General features: G+C 29.0%; 2 protein-coding genes across 2 annotated transcripts in view; both read right to left on the bottom strand.

Annotated features, from left to right (window-relative positions):
- Nucleotides 1–2,498, bottom strand: part of Eip78C (Ecdysone-induced protein 78C) — a 119,129-nt gene extending 116,631 nt beyond the window's left edge. Inside the window, exon 1 of the mRNA XM_065504043.1 lies at nucleotides 2,489–2,498. The gene's annotated coding sequence lies outside the window, so the exon portion shown is untranslated. The remainder of the gene's footprint in view (nucleotides 1–2,488) is intronic.
- Nucleotides 1–16,493, bottom strand: part of LOC135954030 (ecdysone-induced protein 78C-like) — a 76,577-nt gene that overhangs the window by 2,705 nt on the left and 57,379 nt on the right. Inside the window, exon 5 of the mRNA XM_065504076.1 lies at nucleotides 11,714–11,730. Coding sequence (XP_065360148.1) covers nucleotides 11,714–11,730 — 17 coding nt within the window. The remainder of the gene's footprint in view (nucleotides 1–11,713; nucleotides 11,731–16,493) is intronic.

The raw sequence follows: 16,493 nt of genomic DNA, 5'->3' as shown, positions 1-16,493 counted from the left end.
AGGGAACCTGTACCGAAAGCAAATAATTCGTTTGAAGTGAGCGAAAACCAGGAATATTCCATCATGACAACGCTCGGCCACATACCTGTTAAAAACTCTTTAGAATGAAGTGGTTTTTCGAAATTGTTTTTAAAATTTTTTTTTTTAATTTTTTATTTAGAATTTAAAATTTTTTTTTTTTAATATTTATAGAAAAAATTTCTTTGTGAAAAAAAAAATCGGGTTAAAAAATATTTTTTCCGATTTTGACCCATTGTATGTCCAACTTACAATGGTCTTATATACATACATCGTTGCAAAAGTCTTTGAAATATCTGTCATTGGATATTCATATTGATGTATGAATCGTGTATGTAAGTTATTTGGGGGCTTCGGAAAGTTGATTTCAACACACAGACGGACAGACGGACATAGTATATCGACTCCGCTATCTATAACGATCCTGAATATATATAATTTGTGGGGTCGCAAATGAAAAATGCAGAAATTACAAACGGAATGACAAACTTATATAAAAACAGTTTATTAATTTAGAAGTTATATATTCATTTAGAGTATTGCATAATTTCTATTTAATTAATTATAAATCAAATTCAAATGACTCACAGCCACTGTAAGTTGTCTAGAATTGCATACAACAACATAATTCATCGTCAGTCATCATCATCATCATCACCAGCTGCATAAGTAAGCAAAACTCCCCCTCCTCACTAAGTCCATTAACCTTTGAGTGAGTTAAGTATTCAATATAAATATTGAGATAAAGATTAAAATGTTATTAAGTCGTGCGATAAGAATCCGCAATAAAATAAAGTGACGTAGACAAAAAAAAATAACAAAATGATTTCACGCTAACTTCAGGGAAAAGTAAACAAAATAAAAACCATAACAAAATCAAACAAATAAATAAAAGTTTAGCAATAGTTAAAGAATAAAAATTACAAAAAAATATTATAAATTTATAAAATAATCAACTGCCCTTTAAAACCAAAAATTATACCTAATTATTATTTTTTCCAAAAACTTTTTCAGTAAAATAAAACCAGTGAAATAAAACCACTCTAAAAAAGTATCACTAACATAATTGGACTTTAACAATATTTCCTTTTTAATTTTTTTAAGAATCAATTTGTAATTTAATCGTTAAATTATTAGTAAAAACCTTGTTTGTTAAATTCCCATAGATTTTCCTTGTAATGCATCGTGCTCTCTCTCTCTCTCCCTCTCCCTCTATCACTAAAAAGTCTCTTTATTATTGTTTAGTTGTCAAGGATTTTAATTCAAGGAAAACGTGCAATTGTAATTGAAGACATGAGTGGAGAGCTACAACTACAACTACAAAAAAGCATGAAAATCAATAGGAAATGTTTGTGTAATATAATTCTAATTCTTTAAAGAACACATTTTTTTCTAGCTGACTTTTTCAAGGACACCATGTGGGTTTCAAGGTTATTGTTATTATTTTCCAAGGAATTAAGAAATGTAGAAATATTTGTACCATCTTTATGTTGTATACTACCCAGCAGTTAAGCAAGTAGTCCAGGTATCCTTTGTAGAGGAAGGTTTGTTTACAAGTAATCGGTTTTTGGACTGCTATGAGATGTCTTTTTAACAGACTATTTGAGGTGAATTAGATTGTAGCTGATCAAGTAACCAGTTAGGTAGCTAGTAATGCAACTGAGGGGTCAAAAAAGGTCAGTTGAACCCCTTCATGGGACATACACATGTTAAAAAAATAACTAAATATAATAACTAAATGATATGTAAAATCACTAGTTAGGTACGGTCTCCTAGAACTGCTGGGTACTTAATATAATTGTTCGTATATGTATGTTAAATTCAGTGAAACTAAAAATAGCTGCACATTTGTAATGTCAAAGAAACATGTCACGTTTCTCAGCCTGAGTTTGGCATATTAGAGGTTAAAGCCAAGTGAAGATTTCTTATGTCACAATATGGAAAAAATCCATGGATAATGTAGCCTTTTGTTCATTAGGTCTTTAGTAAATTTATTGATATGAAGGATATTTAAAATAAAATCTTCATTATATTGTTAGCTTAGTATGTAAATGTTCTAAGTCCTGATATCAAGCCTTTTGAGATCAACTTTAGTCAAAATAGAGACTTTAAGCGATAAAAAAGCGACTTCTTCTAAACTGTGATTATTTATCACTATAAATCATGCCAAAAATGCTATAAAACTGTAGTGACAGATTTCAAAAATATTTAAAACCAAGGATTTTAAATCGTTTTTTGTGTCTCCTGTAAAATTTGTGAAATGGGACTTAGCACGTTTGCACACTAAGCTAACGAACGACATACACTCAGGTCTCGTTTTATTCGGATTAAAATTTATGCGGTTTTTAAATTAACGATTTTTTTGGAATTTTAACAGATTTGAAAATTTTAGATGTTTTTTTTAATTCTAGTTATGAAAATGATATTTTACAATATGATGACAATATGATTATATCATCTAGTGATGAAAGTGATGTTGAACCAATTCCTAAACGATGCCGACAATTATTCAGTCATTCAGATTGATCATAAATATTTACAGAATTTCCTTAAAAAATGTTTTAGCTTAATTTTTGGAACATTTTCTGTTTTTTCTGTGATTAATGAATTAATATTATATTTTTGTTTATTTTTTTTAGAGGGTTTTTGTTTTTACTGTTTAAGTAAATGAAATAAATATAGTTTTGTTGAATTTTTTTATGCGATTTTGCTTTTTTTTTAATATAAATTTTAATTTATGCGGTTTTTCAGAATTTTGGAACGAATCATTAGTTTTTATATGAAGCTGAAGAGTATCGTTTTATGCGAATTCAATTGATGCGATTTTTTTGGAACGCATCTATCGCATAAAACGAGACCTGAGTGTATTATTAAAATTTAGCACATTCGTGGCAATAGTGCAACGGTGCTGCAACATTTTTCTTATCAACATGTTGCTGAAACATTATTCTTATCAACATGTTGCTGCAACATTTTTCTTATCAACATGTTCCTGCAACATTTTTCTTATCAACATGTTGCTCTAACATTGTTCTTATCAACATGTTGCTGAAACATTTTTCTTATCAACATGTTGCCGAAACATTTTTCTTATCAACATGTTGCTGCAACATTTTTCTTATCAACATGTTGCTGCAACATTTTTCTTATCAACATGTTGCCGAAACATTTTTCTTATCAACATGTTTTTGAAACATTTTTCTTACCAACATGTTGCACTAAAATTGTTCTTATCAACATGTTGCTGCAACATTTTTCTTATCAACATGTTGAACTAACATTTTTCTTATCAACATGTTGCTAAATAATTTTTTTTATGAACATGTTGCTAAAACATTTGTTTCTGCAACAATTTTCTTTGCAACATTTTTCTTAGCAACATATTGCTACATAATTTTTCTTAGCAACATGTTGCTACATAATTTTTCTTAGCAACATGTTGCTACATCATTTTTCTTAGCAACATGTTGCTGCAACATTTTTTTATTAGCAAATTGCAAAAAATTACATATTTTTATTTGCTAAATCCAAATATGTATAGAGTTTTTAAAATTGTTCATTCAAACTGGTCTTTCTAAATATTTCCCATTCAAGAAATTACAATTAAAGTAAAATATAGTTAAATTTAATGGAAAAGTGTCAGTGAAAAATATAAAGCCATTTCCAAAGTTCAGATACAATTAGGCTATTCAATCGATTAGCCGTTAATCGGTTAACCGATTAATTTTCGTAGGTTAACTGTTCGAATAATTCAAAATTGCCGATTTTCAAATAACAAATAAAACGATTAATTTGTGGCGATTAACCGAAATTTCTTTTTTTTTTTGTACATTAACATATTTTTTGTATTTATTTCTCCGTTTTAAATCAATCAAAGTAAAATTACATAATTTTTCGATCATCCAAGAAACATGTTTAGTGAGTATTACAACTGAAATATTTAATTTACATGTATTTCTCGGATGAAAACACGATAATAGACGAAACTGGGGATACTACTGAAACGAGTCTCTTATCAGAACTTATCGAATTTATTATAAGTATTCAAAATCTAAAAACAATCCAAAAAGGACTCCAATAGTATAATGGAGTATTTTATATGCTTGAAAAAACAAAAAAAAATAACTGGGATATTGGATATTCTTTATCATGCCTTACTTTAGGTATCTTCAACATCTACAATCAGCGAGAGAGTTTTTTTAAAACTGAAAAATATTATTTATTTTTTGGTTGAATTGTTATGTTTTGCTTATTTTTATGTTTTTGTTCTTTTTATTAATAAATTACCTAAATAAGTGTTTTATTAATTCGTGGTTTTATATTCAGTTTAAAATTTAAATCGAAATTTATTCGGTTAATCGAATAATTTAAAATTAACCGATTATTAACCGATTAAATCGAAACTCCGACTAATTATTTGCTCGATTAAACCAGAAACTCGATTAATTGAATACCCTGGATCCAATACCTTAAATTCTTCAGAGGTTAGTTACGGACTTACTAATTTTTGTAACATTCCTTGTCAATAAGTGTCAGCTAAGATAAACCATCTTAGAAACAAAAATTATTTTGGTGGAGTTGTTAGACTCTGTTTTTTAATAATAATTGGCCATTTATTGTAGATTACATTAGCTTTTAAAAGGTCCTAAATTTGTTTTCTTACTCCATGACTTGTTTGTCTAGAATTCTATTTGCTAGATTTTATCAAGGTTTTTGAACTGTTTGCAAAACCCACACAGCAACTACTAGCTGCCTTGATGTCTCAATATAAATAATATAATATTGTTTTTTTTTTTATAAATACAACTATAAGTAGTTTTTACCACAATTGTTTATATTTAGTTTTGTAGTTTTTTTTTAATTTTTTTAATTTTTGTTGTGTTTCATAAGAAAATCTTTTGTTTATTTTATTTGCAATGATTAATATGCATTAACTATGTATTTGATCCCATGGTTTACTTAATAAAATAATAATATTTATTTGTACACATAATTACAGACACATGAATAAGTACTTTTATGCACATGAATACTTTTATTTATGTACTTTAACAAAAAAAAAAACTACACATACAGTGGGCAGCAAAATGCGTTGGATTAAAATATTGAAATAAGATCCGCCACTAAATCTAGGCTACTTTGGCAAAACAAACTGAAGAAATAACAGACAATTCGATATATGTAAGTTCGGAAGATCATTAAGTACTAGGAACAAATCCATATGCTCTCAAAATATGGGCCAAAAAAATCTTAAAATTTTTTAAAATTGTTTGGCTATAGTCCTTAGGGTGGCCCTTAATAAACGAAAGTTGGATTTTGGCCATTCTCACCCCCCAGTTTGGTGAACTTTAGTAAAAAAATTATCCTGAAAAAATGTTAGTTAAATCGGTTGGGGTTAAGACGTGCCGCAAGCCCTCTGAAGTTTTGAGATGCATTTACAAGGGGAAAAAATGCATTTTTTCAGTTTTTGTAAAAATTTTGCCATTAAAAAATTACTTTTGTAATTTAATTTAAAAGAATCGAAATGTGTACATAATTGTCGTTCTAATGAGACATAAAAAACAGAAATCGGTCAAAAAATGTTAAAGTTATTAAAAATTCGCCAGGCCATTAACGTGTCTCAGGCCACTACAACAAGAAATGTGGGAACAAAATTAACATATTTTGATAAATATTAAAATAAAAGCTCATTTTTACTTAAAATATGTCCGTATTTACTTGTATATGAGTTTTTGTCTTCATAGGATACCGTTAGCCTATTCTTAGGTATGAACAAAAAAATTAAATTTTTTAACGGCAGTTTCAAAACTCCATTTTCAAATTTTTAAAAATTTTGTTAAACAAATTTCAGAATTTTTTCATCATCTCATTGGGATGTATTAAGAGTATAATAGGGAATAAAAATATAATAAAATTATGAAAATATCTCTTATAGTTTTTCCGTACCTGCGATTTAAATTTTGAAATTTTCGAGAAAAACCAATTATATGGCCATTTTTTGCGAATGTGCTGTATTTCATTACTGTTATGAATTTTAAGTAAAAGCTATTCAGAATATTATAGCCCAAGTAATTCTAAATAGACTCTGAAAGTTTTATTAAAATTGGAAAACTTTAAACCTTAAGTCGTGAAGGTCAAAGGTAAAATTTTTCAATATTTGTAATTTATAATTTAAAGATAGCGGAATGTTATTTATTTTTGGGTCGATTTTGATGAAACTTAAGAGAAATATAACATGAAGTCTAAAATTTATAATAATAGAACAAAAATGGAAATTAACCCTTAATGACACTTGTGGGGGTGAGAAAGGGCCACCCTAATAGTCCTGGTTCTTTTGCTATTTAAAATTGAGAAAATCGTCCAACAAATGGGTTCATTAGATTTGGCATATCCGGATATATCAATATTCTCGCTGTGGTTCTAGTTGCTTCAGTTATTTCTTCAAAATCCTTATTTAAACTTCAATTATTAGCAACCTGCTGTTTTGCTGCACACTGTAGACGCTGAATGTCTCTTTATAAATAAATTGTGTTTGATTGTCATCGTCATTTGTGTGTAAACTTGGATTGAATCATATTTAGTTTTTGTTTTTTTTTTTAGTTTTTTTGTGTAAAAGTTTTATTTATTTTTTGTAAGTTGCTGCGTTCTTAGTTTGTTTGTCTAGAAGAATAATTGATTAAGTGTCATCGACATGCGAATATGTTTGAGTGTGTGAATGTGAATACGTACAACATCTCCTCTGTAGTAGATACATATTTATGTATGAGTTTGTGCATGTTGCATTAATCGCCGCAGTGCAATAGTAGTACACAGCGTTTTATTCTGTAAATACTTGTTGCATTCACTTAGCAGACGCTAAAACGAAACGTTGCTCATTTATAACCACAGTATAGTTTCATTTTCTGTTTTTATTATTTGTAGTATTGTTGCTGTTTGTTATTATTGTTATTGCTTAGACGGTCATTGATCCTCCTGTAAGTTTTTTTTTGCAAAAACTATTTATGCTCTTTGTTGCTGTGGATGTTGTGATTTTGTTTGTAGTTTAATACCTACAATTTGCATAAAATGTCACTTGAATAGACTGGACTAGAAGACGAGGGACATGTTGTCCCAGTTGGAAATGATCTTGAGGGAATAATGTTTTGGAATTATTTGAAAAATTGCAATACATATAATAATTTTCTATATTATTTTGGTTTTTGGAAAAAGGAAAGAACTGAGTTCATTAAAAAATACCAAATATAGTTACAATGCTTTTCCCAATGTATTACCCACTGTAACTTGACAGTAAATAATAAAGGGTCTCTCATTAAATGCTTCATATTTTTATACCCTTCACCTTCGTGAGAAGGTATATATGTAGAAGTTTGTAATTCCGTTAGTAATTACCACAATATACTTTTTCGACCCTATAAAGTATATATATTATGGATGCTTATAGATAGCGGAGTCGATTAAGCCATGTCCGACTGTCTGTCTGTTGAAATCGATTTTCTGAAGACCCCAGATATCTTCGGGATCCAAATCTTCAATAATTCTGTCAGACATGCTTTCGAAAAGTTTCCTATTTAAAATCAGCAAAATCGGTCCACAAATGGCTGAGATGTGAGGAAAAAAACAGCACAACCTCGATTTTTGACCTATTTTTGACCTATATCTGGATTACTAAGTCATTAATATAGACAACAATAAAGACCTTTGCAACGACGTATATAAGACCATATTAAGTTGGACCTACAATGGGTCAAAATCGGAAAAAATATTTTTTAACCCAATTTTTTTTTCACCAAAAAAAATTTAAAAAAAAAACAAAAAATTTTTTTTTTTATATATAAAAAAAAAATGCTACCTTCCGTAGGCTCATCATATATAAAATACGACAAATAGATGGAGCAAAATTTAAAAAAAGACAAGTAAGAAAGTATGGTCGGTCAAGCCCGACCATATAATACCCTACACTAAGTAAAAGAGCAAAACAATATTTCTGTTAAAATATCAATAATTTATATTTTTGAGTGATTTTCGGAAGTGGACCTTATATGGGAGCTATGACTAATTATGAACCGATTACCATGAAAATAGGTCGTGTGATCTATGTCTATATTAAAGTTAACTATGTTGAATTTTGTGTGTTTACCAACATTTTTAAGCGATTTATGCTCGTTAAAGTGATTTTCGGAAGCGGGCCTATATAGGAGCTATGACTAATTATGGACCGATCGTAACAAAATTTGGTAACATGAATTTTGTGTGTATAAAAATTATTTGGAGCGGAATTTGTGGAGATACATATATAAATTAAACATTTATGACCGATAAAGTCCAATTTTGGGAGGACATTTGTATGGGGGCTAGGTGAAATAATGGACCGATTTCAGCCACTTTCAATAGGCTTGGTCCTTGAGCCGAAAAAATAATATGTATCAAATTTCATCGAAATATCTTCAAAACTGCGACCTGTACTCTGCGCACAAGGTTTACATGTACGGCCAGCCAGCCGACCAGACGGACGGACGGACATCGTTTAATCGACTCAGAAAGTGATTCTAAGTCGATCGGTATACTTTAAGGTGGGTGTTAGACTAATATTTTTGGGCGTTACAAACATCTGCACAAACGCATAATACTCTCCCCACTATGGTGGTGTAGGGTATAATTAAGCTTAAATATGTTTTGAACTAAAAGAGATAACCTACAAATATAAGCATTTTTTTTGTAGACTATCTCTAGGACTATCTAAAATTGTGAATTTCTTTAGATGTTTCTCCACATAATTTATGATAACTCAAAAAGGGTTAGTTCGATATTATTAAAATAAACTTGGAAAAGTTAAGATTTACATAACCTTTAATCTGTTTATATATTGCGTTTTAAACGGCTCAGTAGTTTCGTAGTTATAATAACAAATTGAAGCAAAAAATATAAATTTTTTGTTTTGAAAAACTCATAAAAAATTGAAAATGGCAGAAATCGTTCAGGTTTATTTCTTTATTGTAAAACCACATACAATAGCAACAAAATTAAATATCGATCATAAAAATCGATTGATTCTTTTCGAATTTATACACAATTAAGTGAATTCTCAAAATTTTAGTTTTTTGTTTGATATACAGTGACGGACATTACAATAGAATCACTACCAATATTTCATTTAAAACCAGCAGCAATCATAAGGATTGGCGTGGGACAGAAAATATAAAAAAGTGGCAAAATGTGTTGTGGACGGACGAAACGACCATTAATTTAATTGATAGTGATGATAAGACATGGGTTAGACGTAGGGTTTTTATCCCGGGAATTCCCGGTACAAATTTCCCGGGAATTTTGCCAATTTTTCACTACCCGATTCCCGGGATTTTTAGTCGGGAATCCCGGGAATTAAAAACTGACGAAAATACATAGAAAACAAGTTAGAACTATATTTTTTTCACCAAAAAACAGTGAAAAGTTTTTTCAGTTTTTTGCTTATATCTTGGCAATAATAGACCGCTTATTATTATTATTTATTTGGGGTTCTTCGTATGAAAATTTAAAAAGAGAATTCATTATTTATAGAATTTATTTCTTATTGAATCATTCTAATTTCTTTAAATTTCTTTTTCAAATCCATAACAAAATAGCTTCAAAAATTTATTAAATGATTAAATTTTTCTTCAATTCAAATCTAGAATAGAAAGGCTTAAGACAATTTTTTCAATTAATTTTGTAAATGATTCGATTTACCAAAAATTTAATCATTCAAAGTTTGAATAAATTCTGTTATTAATTAACTTTAAAAATAATTCAGTTTAAACAAAGGCTTTGGAATGAATCTAAAAAATTCAATATTAGAAATGGATTTATGGAATGAATGGCTGACATTCTTTAATTACGGATTAAGATATTAGTGAATTAAACTCAAATTTTATTAATTAATTCGAAGCTCTGATATTTAATAATTAAAACACTAAGATTTTATATGAAATTTGCCTATAATATTCCTAATTTACAGTATCATTATATATTTCGGGAATTGCCGGGTACCCGGGAATGTAGAAAAAAATTCCCGATTCCCGGGAATCAAAAAAAGGTCGGGAAATTAAAAACCCTAGTTAGACGTCCAAAAAATGGCAAAAACCAAAAACGTTTAAACATGTTTGGGGAAATATTATTATATGGGGATGCTTTTCTTGGTATTGCGTGGGTCCAATTTATTGGATTAAAGAAAATATGGATAAGCACTTGTATGTAAATATTTTGGAGAATGTTATAAAGCCACATGCAGAATGGAATATGCCCTTAAAATGGCTCTTCCAGCAAGATAATGACCCAAAGGACACGTCAGGTCTTGCCAAAAAATGGTTTTTATATAACAAAATTCATGTTATGGAATGGCCGTCTCAATAAACAGACATAAATCCTATGGAAAATAGTAAAAGACAAACTCGGACCTGAAAAATTTAAAAACAAGGAAGAACTTTGGCAGAAAATTCAGGAAATATGGTATGCAATTTCCCGATCTACATGCGAAAGTTTGTTAAATTCAATCCCCAAAAGATTTGATGCTGTTATTAGAAATAATTAGAAATAATATGCAACAAAATATTAAGAAAACAACGAATTCTTATGATGATTTTTTATTTTTAATCATTTTAAGACTGATTGATTCTATTTGAATGTCGCATATTTTATTTAGTCTTTTAGATTTGACATCGTTTTTAACATAAGAATGTGTTATTTTTTTATTTTATTTTTTTCTATTTATTGTTTACGTTATGAGCATTAATATATAATGAACAAATTTTAAATTTTGAAATCAAATTTGCGTTTCAATCGGATCAGTAGTTTCGGAGTTATAATAACATATTGAATTGAATAGTAGAATTTTTTTTTGAATGTATTGCTAAAGAATACCTTATTTGATCATGTTTGTTTATAAATACATAAATATATATTTTCAATACTTTCGAAAAAATTCATAAAATTAAATATTTAAAACACTTTATTCAAATCTCTTACAATCTCCTCCAAAAACCAACAAATTACCCACTTCCTTCAACAAAAATTCAAATATTTAAACTTTTTAAACTGCATATTTCCATAATCTCACAAAAACAAAACAAATCTATCTGAATACAGCAGCAACAACTACAACAAAAAGCACACATAATTATATGATTTTAAAAAATTTTAGCCAACAATTCGAAAAATGTTGGAAACATGTAATCAATAACTTGCGAACCATAGAAAATTGCAACAACTGAGCTAAATGTCAATCAAATTGGAAAAAGGAATTCATCAATGCAATGTAAGGCAACACACTAAAATCTGAACATAATAGCAACAATATAACATTGTAAGTGTGGCAAGCAAGTGAGTGGCAAGTTTTATTTCTTTAAAAATCAACAATTTACCCAGAGTCAAACAGCAAAAAAAACCAAACACACAAACAGAGAATGACTGTCTAATAAAAAAAAATTTAAGTTTTCAAATTGAAATACTTACATTACAAAATCTTTGAAACAGAGTTTCTTATTACTTAACCTCAAAATGAAACAACTGCAACTGCAAAAACGAAAAAAATCGTAAAATTACCACAAAATTCAGCTTAAAGACATTCGTAAAATATTATTATAGAAATACAAACTAACAAACACTCACACTGTGAAAAAACATGATGGAAAATCTAGCCAAAAAAATAAATTCGCATTCGTACTTTGTACTCTTCTGTTGCTGGAAAACAATAGAAAATTTCAGAAACATAGAAACAGAAACTACAAATACCATGTTGCAGCTTTATTTATTTATTCACGTATGTATGTATGTATTCTTGTATGTGTTTGTATGTTATTGCAGTGGTATTGGTGTTGTTATAAACTAACACAACCACAAATATTTGGCAGATTTACTTGGATTTTTTTTTCATTGGGAATTTTCTAAAAGAATTTATTCTCCGATAACAATAACTGAACATTGACAGGAGCTTGACAATATGACTGGGAACATTTTGAATCTTAATTACTTTATACTATGACAATTTTCGATGAATTTATGATGTAGATTCTAAAAGATCATAGTTATCCAGTCTTATGTTCATACAGATCTACTAAAACAAACAAAAACAAATTAGAAAGTAGGGTAAATGTAAAAAGCTATTTTTAAAAAAAAAAATTTCAATAATATATTTTCGTGAATGATTTTCGGAAGTTATTATAGATTACTAATTATTGTAGGTCGTGTGATTTATGTATATATGAAACCTATCGTTGAATTTTATGTGGATACCAAAATTTTTAAAAGATTTATGCTTGTTAAAGAGATTTTGTGAAGCTCACCCTTACATGGAAGCTATGACTAACGAACTTATTAGAATGTAAATTAAACATTTATGACCGATAAAGTCCTATTTCGGGAGGTCATTTATATGGGGGCTTCGTCAGTGTACAAAATTTGATGGACAGTCAAACGGACGAACGAACGGACACACAGTGGTATGAAAAAAAGAGGGAAATAAATCTGTAACTTCTAAGTCCGATATGAATGAAATTTAAGTCCGATTTGAATGAAATTTAAAATGCGCAAAGAAAAATTTGAAAACAAAAAATTTGAATGCGCTGCCAAGGATCCCCAAAGTAGGACACCTCGGGTATGTTCATTTTTTAAAGCGCTCTTATTTCTTTGGCTGTGTTCCGATTTTAAAACCATTTTTTGAAAAATATAACATTTTCAATTGAAATTAAATTTTTATTTATGAATATTTTTTAATAAAATTTTACAGTTATATAGATTTTGCCATTGAAAATAGAAAACTAAAAACAAATTTTGAAATTTGTAGTCAGGAATCCCGCGATTCCCAACGAAGTGTTTAAAAATCCCAAAAATGTTTTTTTTGGTTTTTGGCTATAATATCTATACCAGGGTCAGGGTTATCGGAATCCTTTACAAAATATTTAAAAACATATTGGGCCATCTAAAATCGTTTACTATATTTTGCCCTAAAGTTGAATTTCAGATAAAAAAATAGGTGTTTTGGTTTGACCTAGTCCCCTAAATATCAATAATTTTCAAAGTTGTTTTCTTTTAAAATATTTAATGTAAAGTTAGCTTTTCAAAAAGTATAAATTGTTTATACAACTTCTTAGAAATTTTTTAGATAACTTAAAGAGAAAAAAAGTATTTTTTTGTCCAAAAAACTAGCGAAAAATCGCATTTTTTTAAATATTTAAATTCAAATGCATATAACTTTGAAGTCAGTAACGATTTTTAAATAATTCTTTTGTTTGTTTGCCATATACATTTGTTGTTAGTACAATAAAAGAAAAATGGAGAAAATCGGGATATATTTGGACCCGCTGTTATCAAAAAACTGGAGTAGGGTGGGTAAAAATGTTGATAATTTAATATTCAAATGCGATTATCTCCTAAGTTATAAGAGATAATTCGGCTGTGCCGAATCTTATATACCCTTCACCAAATTATACTTTAAAATAATTTGTTTTAAATATTTTAGGTAAACAAATTTTTTTTTTTTAATTGTTTTTAAAATTTTTTTTTTTTTTAATTGTTTTTTAATTTTTTTTAACCAAAGGTTTTTCCAAATTTTTTAAAAAAAATTTTTTTTTTTAGTTTTCAAATTTTTTTTTGGAAAAAAAATGTATGACAAAAAAAATTTTTGGATGAAAAAAAATTCGGGTAAAAAAATATTATTCCAGATTTTGACCCATTGTAGGTCCAACTTACTATAGCCTTATCTACATCGTTGCAATGGACTTTGAAATATCTATCATTAGATATCCATATTGTCTATATTAATGACTTAGTAATCCAGATATAGATCAAAAATGGGTCAAAAATCGAGGTTGTCCCGGTTTTTTGCTCATATCTCCGTTATTTATGGACCGATTTTGCTGATTTTAAATAGAAAACTTCTCGAAAGCATATCTGACAGAATTATTGAAGATTTGGATCCCGAAGATATCTGGGATCTTCAGAAAATTGATTTCAACAGACAGACAGACGGACATGGTTTAATCGACTCCGCTATCTATAAGGATCCAGATTATATATACTTTATTGGGTCAGAAATGGAAAATGTAGAAATTACAAACGGAATGACAAACTTATATATACCCTTCTCACGAAGGTGAAGGGTATAATAAATCAATTAACCTAAATATATCTTCAACTATTAGATATCCATCACAAGTATAGGTATTTTTTGAAGATCTTCTCAAGGACTATTTATATTTTAAGCTGATTTGGATCATAAATGGATTATTTTTTAAGGTATTAAAGTATTTTTAAAAATTTGAGACCCTAGGTGACCAACTTTGAGGGGTCACGCACTGGCCCCCATTAGCGCTAGAAAGCTGAACAAACGTAAGTCAACTCGAAAACACATCAGCTCCAACCTGGGAAATTTCGTAATAATATATCCAGTAGTTCCCGAGATACCGAATTATTTCCAAAAAAAAAGTTTTTAAACCTCTGTGGATCGGTACATAATTTTGTTAGCATACTTTTGAGCGCAGTATAATTTTTCTATAAAGAAACACCTGTTAGGCCAAAATGTCAAAATTTTAAATTCAAAATATTTAGTCAAAATATTATTGTTTAAAAAAGAACATACTGTTACGAATTTGCACTAGCGATAGTGTTTTTAAACATTTCCATCAGTACAAGCTTCTACTTATCAACAATGTTGATAGCATGCGGTTGTTAGAATTGTTTGAATATTTAAGCTGCGAACATTAACTTCGAAAGCTTTAGAATTCAAATATAGTAGTTTTCCGTTAAGATCATTGTAGAAGGTTCACGAAAGATGACGTAAAGTGGTTTTATATTAGGCATCCTTAACATTCAATGTGGTTACTTATGGTAGTTAGATGCATCTATTATAAGTAAAAACAAGTAAGAAAGTATGGTCGGTCAAGCACGACCATATAATACCCTACACTAAGTAAAAGAGCAAAAACATTTTTCTTTTAAAATTTCAATAGTTTATATTTTTGCGTGATTTTCGGAAGTGGGCCTAATATGGGAGCTATGACCAATTATGGACCGATCACCATGAAATTAGGTCGTGTGATTTATATCTATATTAAAGGTAACTAGCGATTTATGCACGTTAAAGTGATTTTCGGAAGCGGGTCTATATGGGAGCTATGACTAATTATGGACCGATCGTAACAAAATTTGGTGACATGAATTTTGTATATATAAAACTTATTTGGAGCGCAATTTGTGGAAATACATTTATAAATTAAACATTTATGACCGATGAAGTTCAATTTCGGAAGGACATTTGTATGGGGGATAGGTGAAATAATGGACTTCAGCCAGTTTCAATAGGCTTGGTCCTTGGGCCGAAAAAATAATATGTACCAAATTTGATCGAAATATCTTCAAAATTGCGACCTGTACTCTGCGCACAAGGTTTACATGGACAGCCAGCCAGCCGACCAGACGGACGGACGGACATCGCTTAATCGACTCAGAAAGTGATTCTAAGTCGATTGGTATACTTTAAGGTGGGTGTTAGACTAATATTTTTGGGCGTTACAAACATCTGCACAAACGCATAATACCCTCCCCACTATGGTGGTGTAGGGTATAAAAAGTCATTACCATTTCCCAAAATGATTTCCTCATATGTCACAAATAATATGTAATAGGTTTAAACATAATCATATTAAGACAGATCGGAAACATAATATGGTTGGAATAACAATATTGTAATATGATAATATAAGATACCATGTTTTTACATAACCATATTATGGTTGAGGTGTAATCATAATATGGTTGGACACAATCTTAGTATGGTTGTGCTACTATTATTGTATAATCGTGATTGATAAACATAAACAAATTAGTATTTATAACAAAGGTTTAAATTATACTTATGTAGAATCATATAATATGATTCATATTATACTATTATATGATGTTACGCATTAGAAATAATATATTGAGGGTATTCACACGGTCTGCTATTAGTCATATTGTCATAATGTCCTAATATATAATAGTAGTTGTTGTTGTGTTTTAAACAAAAAAAAAAGTATTATTTTATGACAAAACCATAAACATAGTTCAAATAGTCTTATTAGTTTAGAACTTTTTTGTTTGAAACACAACAAAAATTTGATTAAACTATCATAATATATTAGGACATTATGACAATATGACCAAATAGTAGACCGTGTGAATACCCCAATTGTTTCTTTACGTTTAGAGACACGCAATTTGAACTGTAGATTTGTCCTCCGCTAAATTATGGAAATTTGGTAGCCTTTTATCCTCAAAACTAACAATTCGACCCATTTTATTTGGACAGAAGTAATAAAAACACACGATTCAATTCTTTTAAATCACCTAACGCTTAACTCGGATGGTGGTTGTTGGTTGGTAAATTGTTTGTTGTAAAATTACTACCAAATTGTAAAGTTTTTGTGATAAGTAGGTCACCATGCGTCAAATGTATAAAACAACAA

Source organism: Calliphora vicina, chromosome 3 (assembly GCF_958450345.1).
Source record: "Calliphora vicina chromosome 3, idCalVici1.1, whole genome shotgun sequence".
Lineage (NCBI taxonomy): Eukaryota > Metazoa > Arthropoda > Insecta > Diptera > Calliphoridae > Calliphora > Calliphora vicina.
Note: the sequence above shows the minus strand (reverse complement) of the source record. Positions and strands in the feature narration are given on the sequence as shown.